At 40.9% G+C, this 20,319-nt stretch overlaps 1 protein-coding gene across 1 annotated transcript in view; it reads left to right on the forward strand.

The window, feature by feature from the left end:
• The window catches only part of FAM222B (family with sequence similarity 222 member B), a 50,535-nt gene that overhangs the window by 27,114 nt on the left and 3,102 nt on the right, over positions 1–20,319 (forward strand). The window contains exons 2-5 of the mRNA XM_044993817.1: positions 4,637–4,764; positions 12,713–14,252; positions 18,040–18,209; positions 18,737–18,862. Of these exons, the coding sequence (XP_044849752.1) occupies positions 4,683–4,764; positions 12,713–14,252; positions 18,040–18,067 (1,650 nt within the window). The 5' untranslated portion in view covers positions 4,637–4,682 and the 3' untranslated portion in view covers positions 18,068–18,209; positions 18,737–18,862. The remainder of the gene's footprint in view (positions 1–4,636; positions 4,765–12,712; positions 14,253–18,039; positions 18,210–18,736; positions 18,863–20,319) is intronic.

Genomic DNA, 20,319 nt, shown 5'->3' on the forward strand with positions numbered 1-20,319 from the left:
GTGGGGGAGCCGCGGACTTCGATCCCGCGGCGTCTGGACAGGTAAGAAGTTTGAACTAAGGTAGTTCGACTTCAGCTACGCTATTCGCGTAGCTGAAGTTGCGTACCTTAGTTCGACCCCCCCACCCTAGTGTAGACCAGGCCTAAGAGTCACAGTACTTAAAGACTATAATGCTATTTAAAGACTGAACAGTTAAATAAATCCTCTGCATATCTCACTCTAGGAAGTGTTACTTGTTCAGTCATAAAGTATTGTTAGTGCAGTTTGTACTTTATATGGTGGTGCTCCTTCTTTTTTTTTAAAGGGGGAGTACATACAAAAGTTGTTACGTAAAACATTAGAGCAGTGATTCTCAAACTTCTGTACTGGTTACCCTCTGTGTGCGCCCCCCTCCTTAAAAATTAAGAACCCTTTTGTACATATTGAACACCATTTTAAATGCTGGAGGCAAAGCAGGGTTTGGGGTTGAGGCTGACATCTCATGACCTCTCCATGTAATAACCTCGTGACCCCCCTGAGGGGTCCCGGCCCCCAGTTTGAGAACCCCTGCGTTAGAGGCTAAGAGCTGTTTTAACCATGAAATAAGAGAGAGCACCAGATCCTGGATTAGCCACTGTTTTTAACAAAGTACAAATTAGATGCTTTTAGGACCTGATGATGATTGATTAAAATCTTCTGCATTGCTGAAGTTTGCGTTGGAACTCTGTCGTCTTTGTTCATTATGTACTCTTCACTGAGAAACAGGCCTCAGTTATGCCAGACTTGTGAAACTAATAGAGGAATGAGGAAAAAAAGTGTAGATACTTTCTGCTGAATCTGAGCTTTTGCTTACTCAGGTGAAGCAGTAAAAGTATATAAAGGAAGAATGTCAAAGTCTGTGGCAATTTATAATGGTTTTGTCATCTTTGGTTTAAAAGGCATCTGAATGCTTGTTTTGTCTTTCATTCTTGTTGGGAATAATTTGGAGGAGGGAACTGTCCACAGGATGCCAGGAAAGTTCTCATGGAATTCTGCAGCTTTGTTTATATTCATGAATAAGTTTCTTCAATGTAGAGGCCAAGCAATGTGTCGCTTCCTAAAATAATTAATTTAAGCTCTGGATGTGCCAGCACTGAGGGGTTTTTTAAATCTCATTGAGAACTCAGTCTGTTACAGGCTGAGACAAATTACAGGTTCAGGTTTAGAGGTCTTAAAGAAAATGCAAGATTTATGAGTTTAATGCAGTTATTACCATATACTAATTATTAAATTTAGAGCCAAAATGAAGTTGTTCTCTTGGTGTTTTGCATAATTATATGAATTCTGCACTGCGTGGAGAGTTGTGTGTATTTATATTTCTCACAGGATTGCCAGTGAATTCCTTAGGTTTTCAAAGGGCTGTGTGTTTTGGGCTTGTCTGCCTTGATCAGTAGCTAGAATTGTCATGCTGGCTTTCAGTGCCCAAAATTATGGTGAGCTCCACGTCTACACTACTCACAACTGGCACTTGTTTGCACATGTAACTTACTTGACAATATACCTGGGAGACTTGCTGATGATGATATTTTGAAAGTATTCATGCTATGAAGATAGTTTTTTTTCATAAATAAATATTTGCAGAGAAAAACCTATAGGATTTCCAGTGCTTGGTTTTGATCAATCAGTTGGCTCAATAAACAAGTTAATGTCTTGTACAAATTGACCAACTGTTATGACATGGATAACTTTTGGTTATGTCTACACTGCAATTAACCTGCAACTGGCCTGTGACAGCTGATTCTAGGCTCAGGCTAAGGGACTGTTTAATTGCGATGTAGACATTCAGGCTTGGGCTGAAGCCCAAGTTCTGGGACCCTTCCACCACACAGAAAGCTCTCTGTTGTAACAAAATTTAGTGTGAAGATCTGTGCTTCTGGGTTACACCACATGGCCTTCAATGCATGGTAGTGGTGAAATGATAATTCACGGTTTCATTTATTAAAACTGTCATTTCAACACACAGCTGTTTGGGTATGTGTGCTTTACGGTGGGTATGTCATGGAGTGTATGCACACAACTTGTGTGTCATTGATGTCCGTCCCATTGATCTAATGGGAACTAGTCTAATCAAATCCAGTTTCAAATTCAGAAATTCGTAGTACTCTCCAAAAAGGCATCCACATGGAGTTCTGGTACCCCTAGAGCTCCAAAGAACCGCTACCTTCTTGTTGATAGCCCAAGGTTCTTGAAGATGAGAACAACATAGAATGCTACAAATGTTCTTCATTGCCCACAACTGTTAGCCTATGGCTACTCTACAGCTTATGTCAGCATAACTTCTGTCACTCGGGTGTGAATAAACCACCCCCCGAGCAACATAAATTACACTGACATAAGTGCTCATGTGGACAGCGTTATGTCGGTGGAAGAGCTTCTCCTGCTGACATAGCTTCTGCTGCTCGCAGGGGCTAGAGTAGTTAAGCCAAAGGGGGAGCTCCCTTCCGCTTCGAGCAGCTGCATTAGAGAGCTTACAGTGGCACAGCTGCATCAGTAAACTCTTTGGTGTAGCCAGGCCCTTAAAGTTTCTTCTAACTGCGATGGCCACAGCTGGTCCCATTAGACCGTAGAAGTTGCTAGACTTCCTTGCTAGGATACAGGATGTTTATTCTCAGCTAGTTTCCTTGTAGAGGTAGAGGGTTGTTTCAAGTGCTCCCAACTGCTTGAAAAGAATTTTGTTAGAAACCTTAGATTCAAGTGGATAAAGTTTTCCATCAGTTGTGAAGTCCATCACTTTTCTTCTACAAAATCTATCTTGAGCAGTCTGAGCTTCAGATATTATCACTAAGATCTTGTTAACATGAGAATATAGCATCAATTTATTAACTAAAGGTGCAATTTCAAACCAGTATAGTTAGGGATTTGCACCGGTTTGCATGGACACTCATATTTTGGTTTAGTTGACATTAACTGGGAATAAATGTAAGCAGAACTGACACAAGGCACTCTGAAATGTAACTGTACAACTTTAATGTATAGACAAGGCCTATATTTTTCACCCATACACATCCCTGTGGAGACCCAGATTTTGGCCTGCCTTCTGTTAGCAGGTTTCAAGTTCATCATTCCCTTAAATAATTTACCCATGCGGTGCTGAAATTCCAGTGAAACATCTGCTTTTTGAGAGAACAGCACCTTGTTCCCAGCACCTGGAGCAAAAGGGATTAACCTGTTAGTGTGGTGGCTGGTAAGTGCATGCAATCCACTGCCTTTATTTCCCCAAAGGCATCTTGTTGGGGTGGCAAGCACCTTGGGTAGAAGGCTGCTTTTTCTGAAGGTGCTTGTTTTTGTTTAACGAGGGTTCATGGCTCTACTGACTGAAGCACTTCCCACAAGGTGGCTTTTTGTGCTTCTCTAAATGATGCAAGAATATCAGTTTAACTTTTTTTCTCCAGTATTTATTTTAAAATTATTTACCTGGAGCAAACAAAACCCCATCATCACTTATCTGCTGACCTGCCATGCTGATAAATGGGCTGCTGCATTCCATTAAAGTCAGGATATACAGTACTTGGTATGGCTTCTTGGTGACAGTTGATCATTTTTCATTTGTTGACCTATCTCTGTGTTACCTTCACAGTACGTTTTAAAACACAGGTTAGTCTTAGCCACCCTGACATGGTTCTGTACAATCAGTTTGTGATTTCTACCATTGTGTGCTCACAGGATGAAACCTAAGCAGATATGTCTGGTGTTAGTTCATTTACATCGGGGGCAGTGTCAGTCCCACTAGCTGAGTCTTGTTAGTGTTATGAAGGGATTTAAAGACTGAGTTATCTGTGCTTCAAAAGCCATTTCTTAACTCTGTGCCTAGGTATAAATGCTGATAAAAGAATTATCCTCTTTAGGTAGATAGCTGATGTGGACCTACAGTTTCTATCTTCCTTCATTTTAGAAGTAGGTTTGATCTGTTTAGATCCGAGGCGGAAAAGGCAGTACTGTATAGGTTCCCTCTTAGGGGAGTTTTGTAACCCTGAAAGGGAACATCGTGTATGTCAGTTTTGCTCCTCTGTGCAATATGCTACATGCCACATAACTCTGGATATGGGTTATTCATCTGTCTTGTAACCTTCGGGGAAGCTGTTTTGCTTATAGATAAAATAACTTTATTGCCTGGGTTTATTAGGTTGCAGTTGTGCAGCTTTCTCCATTACTCAAGGACTATAGCTGTTTTATGCCTTATCTTTGAACAGCAGTGTGGTAACTTTTTTTTTTTTTATGCAACTCATTAGAACCAGGGTAGGAGGGCCTGTCATAGGAAATCCAGAACTTTTTTTTCCCCTTCGGAATAACCCTGCAAATACAAGTGCCAAAATTTTTAGTTTGTAGGTTAAATGGTAGAAACCTTCCAATACAGGTGAACACTGAGTGCCAGCGTTTTTCATTTCCCAATTAGTGTACAGATGTCCCATTTTAAAATGTCAGTTTAACCATCGCAACAGTTGGAAAGCACATTGTTTCTATAGATAAGTATAAGATATACTTTATCAACAATACTGCTAATTAAATTGCATTGGTGAGCCATGGGTCCCTCTCTCACATAGGGCTGGCTGTTTGCTTCTATTTCACCACAGAACTCATCCGTGTATTAAAACCTTTAATTCTCTCTCTTTTGTTGCAGTGTGTGGAGGAGTGAATGCCCCATGTTGTGTTAGTGCCTGTCTGCCATGCTGGCCTGTCTACCAGGACCAGGTGACCTCTCCTTTCAGCTTCTTTCTTACCCGCAGATGAACACTGGACTTCAGAAATGTGAGTGGTGGTTTGCCGTCAGGATGTGGTTAATTGTTAAATCTGGCACTGGTATAGCTATGAAATAAACGTTTAGGTACAGCAGAAAATCTATTTAATATTTGTCTTTTATGTTTTGGTGTGCCTTCAAGGCATCCATCAATAATGGCTGTGAGAAACAGCTATCAAAGTTCAAGGATTAGCAGCTAGCCCTCCCTTTCCAGCGTTTGAGAGGTTAATTTTAATCATAGCAGTACAACACACTTAAATTCTTGCCTCTTTACTAAAAGCATTAGGCAGTGAAACAGTGCCTGTTGATTTGACTCTTAATAGAATTTTTTTTCTGGTTCCTTTTCACCAAATTGAATTGAAAAGCAGGCACCAATAGAAGTTAAATCATTCTTAATGCAGAGTTGTTGAAGTTTATTTTGTTGATATAAGGTTGTATTGCATTCTGATAAAACACAAATAGTTGTAATCTGGCCGTATTCAGAGTGCTGTCTCTCCATCCTGCTGTCTTTCCTGTGGCTTTGACAATTCGTTCATAGAGTACAGTGGTAACAAACAAATTCACTTTCACTAACCTCTTTCGTCCCTGTGACATTTGCACTAATATTTCAGGTGACCCTTCTATTCAGATGCAAGCATTAGTTTATTAAGGGAATGGTTTAAATCATCCTCTTCCCCTCATCCTCCTGAGATCACTTGAGTCACAAATTGATTCCACAGTTGGGGTGGCAAATAAGAAACTATTCCAAGAGTGTTTGTTAAAGAACTGGGTATAAAGATCTCCATACGGAAATGTACTTTAGCCTGTCCCTAGTATCTGCAACTTGTACATGGGGGAAATTCATGTCTCTTCGATTAGCTTTTGGACTTGCTATCACCTTTTCAAATCAAATAATTTACACTCCAATTATAGTTAAACTAAACAACATGTTATGGTCCATGACTTGCTAATTGAGTTTGGCATGGGAATGTTGAGGAGTAAAGGTAATAGTCTACTAGTTATATAACTGGGGCCTACCAGGAGAGAACAAATTCTTGAGACACGTGTGTCTTACATCACAGTATTTGTAATTTCCCCAAATGTGCTTTGTAATTGCAGTAACAGTTGTGGCGTTAACCCAGTTAATATTAACGAACGGTGGGAAGGACTGCAATCCAGCCTAGGGAAAGAACAAGTTAAAGAATATTTAGATGTATTCAAGTCATCAGGGCCTGATGAGATTTAGGGTGCTTCAGCTAGTTCCTTTAGTAATCTCGGAACCATTAGCAGTTATTTCTGAGAACTCGTGGAGAATGGATTAGATCCCAGAGGACTGGAGAAGGGCATGCATAGTACCCGCTTTCAAAGAGGGAACAAAGAGGGCCTGTGAAACTATAGACCAGTCAGCCTAACATTGGTACCTGGAAAGATACCGGAACAAATTATCAACCAATCAATTTTTAAGCATCTAGAGGATAGTAGGGTTATAAGTATAGTCAGTGCGGATTTGTCAAGAACAAATCATGCCAAATCAATCTCATTTCCTCCTTTGACAGGGTTGCTGTCCTAGTGGATAGGGAAGTTGTAGATGTGAGAGATCTTGATTTAAGTAATGGTTTTGACAGTCTCGCGTGACATGCTCATAAGCAAACTAGGGAAATGTGATCTAGTTTAAATTACTATAAAGTGGGTGCAAAACTGAAAGATAGTGTCAATGATTTGTTGTCAAGCTGGGGGAGTTTTTCTAGTGAGACCCCATGTGGTCTCTTCTGGGTCTGGTCTATTCAATATTTTCATTAATACTCTCCACTCCATTGTGCAAGTATCTTTTTATAAATTTTGCAGGCATTTTTTGAAGACAGGATTCGAATTCAAAACAACCTTGAAAGTTGGAGAATTGGTTTGAAATCAACAAGATGAAATTCAATATAGACAAGTGCAAAGTACTATACATAGGAAGGAAAAAAATCTAATGCACAACTACAAAATCCTGTGTAACTGGTGAGGTGGTAGTACTGTTGGAAAGGATGTGGGGGTCTAGTGGATCACAAGTTGACTGGCTATGACTATGCTACGGCTTATGTTGGCATAACTTATGTCGCTCGGGAGGTGAATAAACCACCCCCCTGAGCAGCATAAGTTACACAGACATAAGCGCCTGTGTGGACAGGTCTATGTCGGCAGGAGAGCTTCTGCCAACCTAGCTCCTGCCACTCGTGGAGGTGGTTTTATTATGCTGACAGCAGAGCTCTGTATGTGCAGATAATCCTTGTGAGTCAACACTGTGGTGCAGTTGCGTAAAAGGCTAATAGGACACTTCTGTTAATACACACCAGAATACTATGTCAGACACAGGAGGAGATTGTCCTGCTCTACTCAACACTGGTGAGTCCTCAGATAGAATACTATGTCCAGTTCTGGACCCCACGCTTCAGGAAGGGTAGGACAAACTGGAGAGAGTCCAGAGGCGAGCAACAAAAATGATAAAAGATTTAGAAAAGCTGATCTACATGAGGAGGCTAACAAAAACCTGGGCATGTTTAATCTTGTGAGAAGGAGACTGAGGGGCGCCCCCAATACGTTAAGGGCTGTTCTAAAGAGACTGATCAGTTTTCCATGTCCACTGAATGTAGGACAAGAAGTAAAGTACTTGAATCTGCAGGAAGGGAAATTTAGGTTGATATTAGAAAAAACATTTTTGGATAGTTAAGCACTGGGATAGACTGCTGAGGGAGGTCGTGGCATCCCCATCATTGTCGGTTTTAAGAACGGTTAGATAAACTCCTGTGAGAGAGGGTCTAGGTATAATTTGTCCTGTCTCAGTGGAAGGGGCTGGGCTGGGCAACTTCTCCAAGCCCCTTCTAGCAGTACGTTTCTGTGGTTGCAGCAAGACGATGTGCCCGGAATGGGGCTTTCACAATGTGATATGCAAGTAGACTGCCAGCTAATGGCATTCTCCCCCCCCCCCTTCTTTCCTCTTTTTCCATCTTAATAATATATGTAGTATTTTGCCTTTTCAATTGAAGTATTGCTGACTAAAACTGCCTGGGAGGGGATAGCACTTACTGCACTTTCTCACAAAGAAACCTACAATTTGTTAAAAGGCTTCTTTGGTTGGTGATCACTTCAGAGTATTGGAAAGCTTCATACTGAAAGGGCAAATTTAGTGAAATCTTAATATATTTGTTTGGTGAGATGAGGGTGTGAACTGTGCGCCAATTTCATGCTGCATTAGTTCTATATCTTCTAAAGGTAACAGGCTAGCATCTCTTAGCTTGATATTGCCAGCTCTTTCCAGGCACCGCTTATCATTGGACTGAAAGCACTACCATAACCTCATTTAGGCCTTGTCTACACAGGGAAAAGCCTGCAGTAGCTACTCCCACATTTACTGTGACTGTTCACTGCATGACTTAGTGCAGAATAATTTACTGCACTTTGGAAGCGCATTAAGCTAAACTGTCCAAGAAGTGCTCAATAAGTGTGTCCACACAGGGAGTTAGTGCTGAGTAGCTATTGCACTATACATTTGCTCCCTAGCTTGCTGCTCACTAATTTTCCTAGTGTAGACAAGCCCTTAGTGAAAAGTTTAGGTACTGTGTTTAAAAGAATTTAGCACATAAAGTAGCTGGCAGGCGTTTAAACAGCACTAATGCTTAGCAGTTCCAGTTAGCTCTGTTTTATATTGAAAATCAAGATGCCCCTCTGCGGCAGATGTGTATAAGATTATTTGGTGTGTTTCTCCAAATCCAGTATATGCATAAATAGTCTTGCTCCTGGCCAAAGGAAAGCTGAGTTAATAAGCATTTTTAATGCTTCATCAGAACAATGCGTGGCTTTTTTGTTGTTGTTTGTGGATGCCTGGGGAAGAGGATTTGAAATAGTCCCATGCTTTTTATAGAAGCCTTAAGAAATTGTATAACTACACCAGATAACCTTTAGTAATACAAGTTCAGAAAGCCTGAGGAATTTTTTTCTAGATATAGCTCTCTGGATCACATTGGTCTTGCATTCTATTTAAAGCTCTACGTAGTTACTTTCTTTTCTGTCCACCTCCAAATGAAGGGCTTTTTTCTAAGGATACTGTATGAAGGAGGAGCTGCTAGATGACTTGTAAATAGTCTCTTTTTGAAACTGATGATGAGGGGGGTGTGTGTGTGTGTGTGTGATGTGTGTGTGTGTGTATATATATATATATATATATATTAAAGACTGCAAAAAAAAACCAAAACAAAACTCAATTTTGTAAGATTTCAAGGGAAAGCAGAGTAACCCTGAAATTTGTCCTTCACCCATGTGTGGGATTTCTCATTGGTCTCTTGTCTGCATTCTTTCTTTCCTTCTGCTTCTTAAATATAATACCGAAGACAATATCAAAATACTTGAGGCAAAGAACGCATTGTCAAAAAAGCAAAATGCCTTTTTATTGGGCAATTATCATAGTTTCCAGTGCTGTAAAGACAGGTGCCTCAGGGCCTTAAAAGAAAAAGATTTGATTGAGATGATGATGGAGTAGCCACAGTTGAGACTAAGAGTGGGTTTTATATTCCTGGACTAAAAGACAAATCCACAGGCTAAAATTAACTCCTGCCCAGAGACTGAGGACTCTCGTTAAACCTACAGAAAAATTGCAGCGGTTGAGAGCTTTACCCAGGAATTGGGTAGCTCTTCTTTTTTTGTTTTGAATTTGATTATTGTGAGGGTCCTTAAGGCTTGTTAGACTTGACTGAATTGTAATGAAAACAGAACCCTAAGTAGGTGACAAAGCTGTGCTTTAAAGCCCTAATGTGAAATGCACATAAAGAAAAATGTTAATTTTGTACTGAAATTAAGCGGAGAAACATGCCATTGCTAACAAGAAAATATTTCTGATATTGAGAGGTGCACATCTAATTGTTGTATGGACTGGCACAGAAATCTGAACTGATCACAAGTGGTGGGGATGTTGGACAGCAAAGACACATTTTGTTTAAATTATGCTTGCTATTTTCCCATTCATTTGGTCAACTGAGCTAATCTGTTGTATTTTTTCTATCCTACCTAATCCCCATGACTTCTACACTGTAGTCTTGGAATCCCTGTACTGGTTCTTCAGGTCCCCTGAGAGTACACCTTAATTCCTATTTCTGACTTATTGACAATTTTCTCTGTTTTGTTGCCCAAATTGATCCAACAAAGATTAGTCTACTGTGAAGAAAAACTACTGGTGTAACATAATTACATTTTACGTCATATATGGGAGCCTCAGGAATACATTCTCTTGATCAGTCCTAAGTAAATTATGGATGTTTTAGCTAGTTCAGGGCAAGAGAGGCATTGACTCTGTAAACTAGAATTACATAGGAAAGAAGGGGGGAAGGTGAGGGAATGGGTTGTTAACTTCAGAGAGGCCTGTTCAAAGGGGATTTGAAAAATGGTTTGTCAGTTACTTAAGATGGGACATCAGGTTTCATCTTGGCACATGTTTAACTTGAACTGAGGCTTGTTTTCAGTCTTAAAGTAAAACTATTTAAGGAACTCTGGGGTTCAGAGTTATAGATGATAGACGCAAACTGTTCAGTTTTGCATATTAAAATGTGATAAATATTTTAACTGCTTTCTTTGTAATGCATTGTCAAAGTACACCCAAGACCTTATCTACTGGAAAGGTAGCAAACAATCCAGTATACTTTGTCACTAATAACATTCATTACCCAGTTTGATGTTGGACTTCTGACATTCTTGTCTAGTTTTTCCATAGAATGTAAAAGAAAGAGGTCTTGAAGTGTTAAGTAGAAACTCTATCTGAAATTGGCCAAGGTCACACAACCCATGTTGCATAAAGGCATGGATTCCCTTCAGTCTGATCAGTTACTCTTTCATCAGAATACCTAGCACGTTTCCAGGGTAGGTATCTCTGGAAAAGGCCGAGAAGATCAGAAGGAATAGAAGAACCTGCTAAAAATAAAGCCAACAAAGTTTTGAGAGCTGCTGACAGAAACCTGGCAACAGAGGAGTAGCATTGCTAAGCCTAACTTGGAGACAATCCTGACTTCATTAGAAATGCAAGAGCTGAGTCAAAAAGGAAGTTAGAACCTGCATGACAGGGTGAAGTGAGACATGGGAACAAAGAGGATGTTTGTTACTGAAATACTCATTTGATATTTATCTTATTAGTAGGGAGGGTGGTAGGTGCCAGTGCTTAAACACCATGGTAAGAGACATCTCAGAAACAATGAAGATGGATAGGTAAACTGCCAGCTGGCATATGAGTGCATGCTGTGCAAAAGAAACAACTACTGTAGCTTATAAAGGATATGCTTAATTTCGTTATAACTGCTTCTCCTTTTGGTATCCATCCCATCATCTCCTGCATTGCCCTTGGTTTATAAGGACAGCTTTTCTCATAGAAGCAGTTCCCTGCCTTCAGTTTTAGAGACTAAAATCATATGCTTTGCAGACAGTGATTGAATGGGAGCTATTAATGCTGCATAGACCTTAACCGTTCTTGGCAGATAACTTCTTATTTGCTTTCCAAAAGCCTATAATCAAGTGCATATGTTCAAGCAGAGATTTACCTCCCTGGTAGCAGCATGATCTCTGGTGAGCTGTAGTTCCTAGGTCTCTTCCTCTTGGGACAGTGAGGTACCAAGCGCGCTGGCAATGGCCCTGCTCTGCTCTGGAGAAGTCAGCTGCAGAACCCCCTACCAGCAAAGCACTGCAGTAGCATGTGGAGGAGCTGAACGTCTTGTTCTATTAGAGGGGAGCTGCTTTTTTGGTGGACAAAAACTGCAAGGTGAAAAATCAAGCAAAAAGGGAATGGGATTGAGGAAGGCACAAGCCTATATTGGAAGATCTATAACATTGTTTTTAAAGCAATAGCTTATGAGAGGCAGCCAGTATAGCTGTGAAGGGAAATGTGCTGTCTGCGTGGAATGAGATTACAGCACTCTACAGGTGCATTCCACCCTCCTAGATTTTCAGACGGCCTTTGCTCAAATGTACAAATGACAGCCTGTTAGTCTATAAGGTGCCACAGGACTCTTTGCTGCTTTTACAAATGACAGCCTGGTGCTCAACCTTCAGCCAGGTGGATATCTGCTAAGTGAGAATAAATGGAACAGGATGATTGTCTGGAATAATTTTGCCCACATGTGGTTGGTAGGTGTGCCTTTAGGATCTGTTGTGGTACACTGATTTTAACTGTTTGTTGTTAGGATACTCTCCCAAACTGACCGTCATAGTGAATATAAAGATTAGTTGGGTAGGGATGGACAGAGTTGAAAGGCACAAAATAATGCATCTTTACCAGAATGGGATACAATATAACCTGGCGAAACTAGAATTGCTAAAGACTTCTCAAAGAACCTTTGAATATTTGCCAAAGAAGACAGTTTAAAAAAATTTAAATGCCCCAATTTCAGAATAATGCTGAAATTGAAATTCAAGAAGTTTTTAGATGGCGTGACTTTATATGGGGCTCTCACCAACATTCTGTGCATTTTTCCATTCTGTTCGCTAACTGCTTTCTCTGTTTCCTAAACTAGAAGCTCAGGATTCAAAGAACGGATTAAGAATGGGGGACAGGGAGGGAGGGCAGAGGCAGATTTAAATTCAGAGAATATTCATTAGGCTGTGGCATTTCCCCCACCTTATCCAGCATAGAAAATACCCTGAGGTGCAGGCCGTCTGACATGTTTGTAATGGCCATTACTCCTGCAAGGATTAATGTAACTACAAACATTTTCTGAATAAACTGAGTTTAAGAAATGGTTTGGTTCAATTTTTACTCCCTTCGGGCTGGTCTTGCCTGAAATTGAGTGGTGCGTCATGTTGGTTTCCACTGATGAAGAGAATCCGATAACTGGTGCTTGCCCACTGGTTTTGGGAAGATACAGCTTTTTTTATCTTTTGAATGCTTTTCTACTATAACTTGCTTGTTCTGAGGGAAAGCGGTTTCTTACCAGGGTCAGTACTGATGGATTCCCTCTCTCTCCACAGGGGACACTACACAGAAGATGAGATCTGCACAGTATCCTACCCCAGCAGAATTGGATGCTTATGCTAAGAAGGTTGCCAACAATCCACTGACTATAAAAATTTTTCCAAACAGCGTCAAAGTTCCCCAGAGGAAACACATACGCCGTACTGTGAATGGACTTGATACTTCAGGCCAGAGGTATAGCCCTTACCCGTCTCAGCCCACCACAAAAACAGGCCTGCTCGCGATAGTCAAATCTCCAGCTAAAGGAATTATCAAAGACTTTGACGGAACACGCGCACGTCTGCTGCCGGAAGCAATGATGAATCCCCCTTCCACACCATACGTTGCACCTAGCACTTTAAACCACCCCCAGGCGCTTGCTCGCCAGCAGGCCCTTCAGCATGCACAGACTCTGCCACACCCCCAGAGTAGACCGCAGCCACCAAGCTTAACACACCCTCAGGGTATACCGCAGCCGCAGACTTTGCCGCACCCTCAGAATATGCAGCAGCCACAGAGCTTGCAGCATCCGCAGACCATGGCACATCAGACTCTGCAGCACCCTGCAAACACTTTGCTGCAGCCAGGTTTACATGGAAGCAGAAAGATGCCAGATGCAGATGCGCCGCCGAATGTGACCGTGTCTACCTCAACCATTCCCCTCTCTATGGCTGCCACTCTGCAGCAGAACCAGCCACCAGACCTGAGCAGCATTGTGCACCAGATTAACCAGTTCTGCCAGGCCAGAGCTGGCATTAGCACTACCTCAGTATGTGAGGGACAGATTGCAAACCCGAGCCCCATAAGTCGCAACCTGCTTATCAATGCAAGTACCAGGGTATCGACTCACAATGTTCCCACTCCCATGCCTTCCTGTGTAGTAAACCCTGTAGATCATGCTGCTGCTATTCCTTCTTCTGCCTCTGTTAATTTACCCATGGTAAACATCAACAGGGTGCCATCTGCATACCAGAATGAAATGAAATCAGTTGCATGGAACCAGCATCAGCTTGCACATCTCCAGCAAATGTGTGGTGATGCTGCTGGACCTACTGGACTTGCAGGGAAGCACCCTCAGAGAGAGATGGCAGGGCAAGGTTTTCCTGGTAAAACTTCAAACTACCCTCAAGAACTGTGCATGGGCCAGTCTTTCAACTTAAAGCCTCCTATTGAGAAGCCTACACCTTCACCACCTGTGAATGGATTGCAGGGACCCTTGCCATATACTAATGGGCACTATTTCCAGCCCATATGGAATAACATTCTGCCCACACCGAACAGTGACAGCTCTGGGTCACAGGACCTTGCCATGCCTTTTCATGGAGGACAGCCAGCAGGGGCACCACTAGATTGTGCAGCAGGAGCTCATTATAGAGCCGGAGCTGGTTCATCCAGCCAGAATAGTGTGATGCAGACCATGGATTACCTAAGTGGGGACTTCCAGCAGGCTTGCTTCAGAGATCAGAGTATGGCTGTGCTGGGAAAAGTCCATCGCCCTCCCATGAACCGAGCGCCTGAACCAACTGATAGTCGAAACCTTCATATTCAGCACCCGGGGTATAGATAGGCTGCAGTCACTTTCACAGACAAAATTAGAGGTTTAGTCTTAATTTTAATTAATAAGCAAAGTATTTTTAATTTGCAAACTTGTGTGATCATTATAATCATTGAAACAAGACTTAATGTGTATTTAAAAGCTTTACATCCAGATTTTCTCCTGTTAGCATCAAATATATAACATGTCTTTTGTTTCAAATAACTTGATTACACTACAGCACCCCACAGCTGTTTCTTCACCACAGAATCCTCTTTGCTCAGCTTTTGCCTTCTGCTTGGTGACTACTTGCTGGACTGTTAAGTTGCTGCAGGGTTCATAGTTGCATCTGATAGCCAGCTCTTTAAAGAGCTAGGTAGCATAGATGCTTACATTTCCATTTAAATTTCCTCTGCAGATTAAGAGCAACAGAATTTGTCAGGAAGTAGGGCTTATTTTCAACTCGAAAGCCTGTTTCATTAAATGCATTAAACATTGACCATTTGCACTGTCTAGAGGCTTATTTAATTGAAAAGGAAGCCTACCTTTGAAAGGATTTAGCTAGGGTTAAATATTTAGGCATTAACATAGGAAGAAGCTTTTTGCTAGCTCTTGCAGAGTTCTGCGTTTATCATTTTGACTTTGGTCTATCTCCAGAGTGAAAAGTCCCTCCCAGATCTTCCGGACACATTGCTGAGGACAGGGTATGGGAGTGGCAATTTTAGGATGTAGGATACATAGCTGCAATAGTAGCTGCCTCCTTCCCTCTTTGCTTCCACTTCACCATTTTAAAGCTAACTATGTCTGAACCCCTCGCTGCTAGGAGTCTGGATTTCCTGATACAAAGTGCTGTCTTGAGGTTTTATTCCAGGAATCTAGACCCATTGATGACCCCACAAAGGGTTCAGTTGCTTCTCCAGTAGGTAGAATTAATTTCAGGGTAGATAAGCGTAGTTAGAAGTCTGTCTCCACTGTAAAGGAAGGGCACATAGTCACTGGCATGGCGTTCTCACATTCCGACAGCATCAGTGAAATGAAAGGTATTTGCTATGAAATGAAGCTCTAGCCATGAGACATGGTGAGACTTACAACTCTCTATTCTTGTATGTTAAAGCACCACCATAGATATGATAGAACAGTTCTCATATCTGGGAATTACCATTTAAGCTATTTTTAAAGTACTCTTTTCCCAGATTCTCTGTGCCTAACCACTTCTCTTTCCTCCCCACGTCACCTAAAGCAGCTAAATGAGTTGGTGACCAATAGAACACTAACTATTGGATAACCTCAGTGTCTCATTCTCTTCAGCATATTGAAACGTCCCTTCTTTTAAAGCTAAATTTATTGTAAGTAGGAAGTTTCTCATCTCTGTAACTGAGACTAATACTTGAACATAATGATCACAGTCGAGTTTGGAATTTAAAAAAAAAGTAAATGCATTGATTCTTTAGATGTACACTGGCTACAAATATTGCTCTACACTGTAACTTTTAAGTGTAATATTTCTGTATGAATGTCGCCTGGTAGCGTGGGTTTGAGTAGCATTGTGTATGAGTGAACCCACTGGCCTCTGCCATTCACTGGCCTCCCTCACAGCCCTTTGAAAAACAAAGCCTTAAGTATTTGCTCCTTGAACTTTCCTTAATGAGCATGATTTAAAATCTTAAGACATCATACAAAATTAAAAAAAAAACACAACTTCTTACAAGTTTTGAAGTGATGTCATAGTTGGCTAGAGATTCTTAAAGATTTTCGTAAATGGAAAAAATTAGAAAACATTTATTTGTATTTTTTAATTTAGACGTGTAGTTCTGGGCTGTAACAAATATTTAGGTTTCAAAGCTTAGCAGAGTACGTTTTCTGATTCCTTGCGTAAGAGAGTACACTTATATCATGTCATTATTTAAATTTTTTTAAGTGTACTATAAACCGTTCTTTAGCGATTACTCTTTAGCGAAGTTAAGCAGTCTGCCTAAAGACGGATTAAATTATGTGTTGGCTTGTGTTGCCTTATATTTAAAAGGAAAAATTGCCTGATTGTGTTATGCCAAATGATAGCAACATGAAGTCCTAATTTATTGTTTATAATCGTATTCCTGCAGTCTTTGTGAAAACTGGTAAATATACATCTATGAAAGAACTAAAACCTAAGGCTTTTCATGCAATATTTTTCTGAATACATTATCTTGGAAGCCAAGGATTGAGTCTGAAGCTGCTTCCCTTCCATTTTCCCTGTCGCCTTTTCCCCTCCTCCAAATTGATCTAGGGCTGTGCTGTGACTTTAACATTTCCCACTGAGTTAGTTATTGTAAGGGGTTCTGCTACCTGAAATACCTACTTTTTATTCAGTCCATTAGCCTGCTGCGAATCCAAACCCCTGACTGTGATTCTCCTTCTGCCCTCCCCCTAAACAGAGAGCTAGTGAAACCCCATGTTTTGGCTCTTGACAAAAAGTGGTTTAAATGTCTGAAGTTATGCTAATGTTACAGTAAGCCATGGAAGATAGTCTGAGATTCTTGTCAGGAGTTGTTCTGCACTATTAACTGCAAATAGAATCCTCACCTCTGAGACTTTGGCCTGGTGCAGCAGGACTGTGAAGCAAAAATATTCAAGACACATCCAGGTAGGACATTCCATTAGCCTGTTCAAAAAATAAGAACAATTTTGCTATTAAAACCTACTCAGATATTTCACCTTGTTCTGAGTCCAATTTTTATTGAAAATAACTACATTTCTGCGTCAGTGTATGACTAACAGCTTTTTCTTATACTTAAAGAGATTTTTACCCTTTTTTAATCAATGTTTTTGTTCACTTACATGCTTAGTTTACAGACACAACCTGTAAAAGAAACCTTTACTCCAACATGAACCCAGCAATAAGGGTCCAAGAAAGGGCCCCACTGGACATGCACTATTGCTCAAATGATCACAAAGGATAGAGTGGTACTTAGTATCATTTGGTAGAATCTTCTTATTTTGGGACTCTTTTATGCAGAGTGATGCTCTGGTGTGTTTAGTAGGAGCCATGCTTTTGACTTCTAGATACACTTTGCAGTATTCATTCAGTTTGATATTTTTCCTTCCTCCCGTTCCTGCTATAATTTTACTAATACAAAGATGAGTAACTGCTTCTAAGGAAAATAGAGCATTCTGGTCCTGTTCCATGCAATATTGAATGCTGTGAAAGTCTCCCTAGCTAGTGGAACACTGTTTTGCATGTGTTTAATTTGTACAGCACTTTTGTAAACTCTAGGCTTTCACTTGGATCTTTGACATAGATGGGTGTCTTCCATTGGAATTTACACCACTGTTCCGATTAGAGCACTTCCAGCTTTCCACGTCTTCTTCACTGAAAGGTCAAGTACTTATGACCTCTGATGCAAATCTCTTGCTTCCCCATGGGTGAAATCAATCTTGGACATTTATGGAAGAATTCTTTCCTTTGGGGGGAAAAGTAAGGAGCTAAATATTTCATATGTTTTTCTCAGTGAGCTCTGGACTATTTTATGCTGTGCTGTCATCACCATAATCTATCCCCTTCTAATGCACTACACTGGTTCAGCAGAATATTGCTGTGTGGACACTTCTGCTGGTTTCTAATGACTGACTTCTGCCCAATGGAGGTTGTTACTAAACAGAGCAGAGAGGGGATAAGTGTGAAAGTGGTGTAAAGGCTTCCAATGGGAAACTTCCATCTCTGCTGTATCTTTTCTATTGAGTAGGGGCTTTGAAGCTGTTAAATCATCAGCCCAATTTGTTACAGCCCAAAGTTAACATTTTATAATGACACTTGTGAATTTTTTTTCTTAGAGAACCTTTTCTGAAGCTTATGATGTGAAAGATGTCTCCACAGAACTCGGCCATTCCCGTAGAAACCAAACAAATGTTTGCTGGGGTTTGCTGTGGAGAGAATCGGGAATTGCTGCTGTATTTCATTAAAACACATACTGATTATATACACTGCTTCTCATGTGCTACGGGTATAACGAGAATCTTTTCTTTTCTATTTTTTTTCTTTTGGTCTTCAGGAAAAATAAAAAGTAAAGCCAAAAAGTCCTTTCCCTCTGCCCCTTCTGCTGTTTTTATGCAGTGTGAATGAATGAGGCTTGCTTGGCCTATGGTATTCAACTGATGTAGCCAATGGCTGCAGGATGGACGTTTGCTGTAATAGTCTAACTTCTGGCCAAACATTTTCCCAGAAAAATTTGGGAAGGACTGCATCTGGGATTTCAAATACTTTAGGAGCATCCTAGAGATCCTTCTGCAGTAAAAGCACTAAGTAATTCTGTGAGACTATTATGTCGTGTGGAAAACTGCAGGCCAAAAAATGGTGAAATTCCTGAAGAAGTCTGGGGGTTGGGTTTTCTCCGTTCCTGGTCTTTCTATCTTAAGAGCTGTGGGGATGTTATTTCCCTTTTAGTTTGATGTCATGAAAAATTGTTCTTACCTTGAAAACTTGAAAGTTACTGTCACTGTCCTCCTGTCTCCTCTCCACTGCCTTTTTCAGGTAGAGTGGAAGTGAACTCTCCCCAGATGCCAGTATGAGTGCTTTGCCAGCTGGAAGGCTTTGAATGAAGCAGAAACGAGGTGCTGCATAGGCAAGTGGAGCACCTCTTCAAAGTAACCACCTTTTGTGAGTGTTTAGTGAGAAACTTCCCATTAACCCATTGGTTTGTGGTCCACTCCAGTTCTCGGGAGCAACTCCAGTTTTCCCAAGCACACCTTGCTCTGGCTGATCTTAGAAGCTGAATCCCCTTATAAATCTAGCATAAAGGAATATTGAAAAGAAACCACTTTACCCCATTGGAGACGCCCACTGGGATTGGGTAGGTCAGGTCTCAGCAAACCCCAAAGTAAACAGATTGTTTTGTTCTACAACACTCAAGTTGGAAAATGGGCAAAGTGGCTATGGCAAGGCAGACTAATCTCCCAGCTCCTCCATCCCAAATAAACTGACTCCCCAGCTAGTGGAATGTACTGGCGTTTACCTCTTATTTCTCAGGTTGAGAATAGGAGGAAGATTCAGGGTGAGATTTTTAAAGGATTCTAAAAGGGTACTTAACACACCTTATTTTAACAAGGCAGAGAGAATAAAAATCTTTGAGGAGAAGGACAAAACTTGTGCTAGTTGGAAGGTCTGCTCCACTGCTCACCTGATGTGTGATTTTTCAGAAGTTATTTCCACGTAAGGGCAAACTAAATCTAAGGTGGCATGTGTCTGTTTGGAAACTATGGAGACTCCCTTTATTCCTGTTAAGGATTTGCAGCAAGTAACTTGGGTGTGTCATAGCCACACAAAGTTCTTCATTTACTAGTATAATTTTTAAACCTGGATTTTAAAATGGAGTTTAGATCAAGTTTGCAGGATTCTCTCATATAACTCAAGGTTATGGCCAGGGGTGCTTTTTCCAGTTTATAATGAATATACATCTAATTTACATGATGAAACTAGAGCACAGGCAAAGTCCATCTTTCCCTGAGCAGAGAAAGGGACTATATTGGCTCCAAAATCATCCCTCCTGGATTTGCTTGAAATGCACTCAATGAACGTTTAAATCCCACTGATACTAACTTGTATCTTCCAGGCTGTATATCATCATTCCCCTGAACTCTGGGTATTTTGGGCTGGCGTGGATGTCTGGTTCCTCTAGTGGAAAGAATGTTCCATTTATACCACGGGGGTCTCATCCTCTCCACAAACACAGAAACATTAATTGTAAACTGTTATCTATTGGGGGAGGACATTCCTTGAAATACTTATCTCCTTTACATTAGGAGGTCTGAACTGCTTATGCAGATGGTTCTTCATAAATCACTAAAAAAGAACTCTCTAATTTATTTGACCTGTTCCAAGTGTTGCTGTATCTTTGAAGGGCACAGGATAGGAGTAGGAAGTCAGGGAAGGGTTAAAATCTACCTGCCTGTCCATAAATCCCTTTCTAAGAGCTTCTACTTCACTGATGTCTGTCTTGTATAGCTGTAGTAATGAGACTGTTTGCAAATATTAAGAGCTTGTATGAACACCCCTACAGTGAGAGGAGTTAAAACACCACCAGAACTAAGTTGCCAACCAGTTGGGGAATGTAGTAA

Source organism: Mauremys mutica, chromosome 19 (genome assembly GCF_020497125.1).
Source record: "Mauremys mutica isolate MM-2020 ecotype Southern chromosome 19, ASM2049712v1, whole genome shotgun sequence".
Taxonomy (NCBI): Eukaryota; Metazoa; Chordata; order Testudines; family Geoemydidae; genus Mauremys; species Mauremys mutica.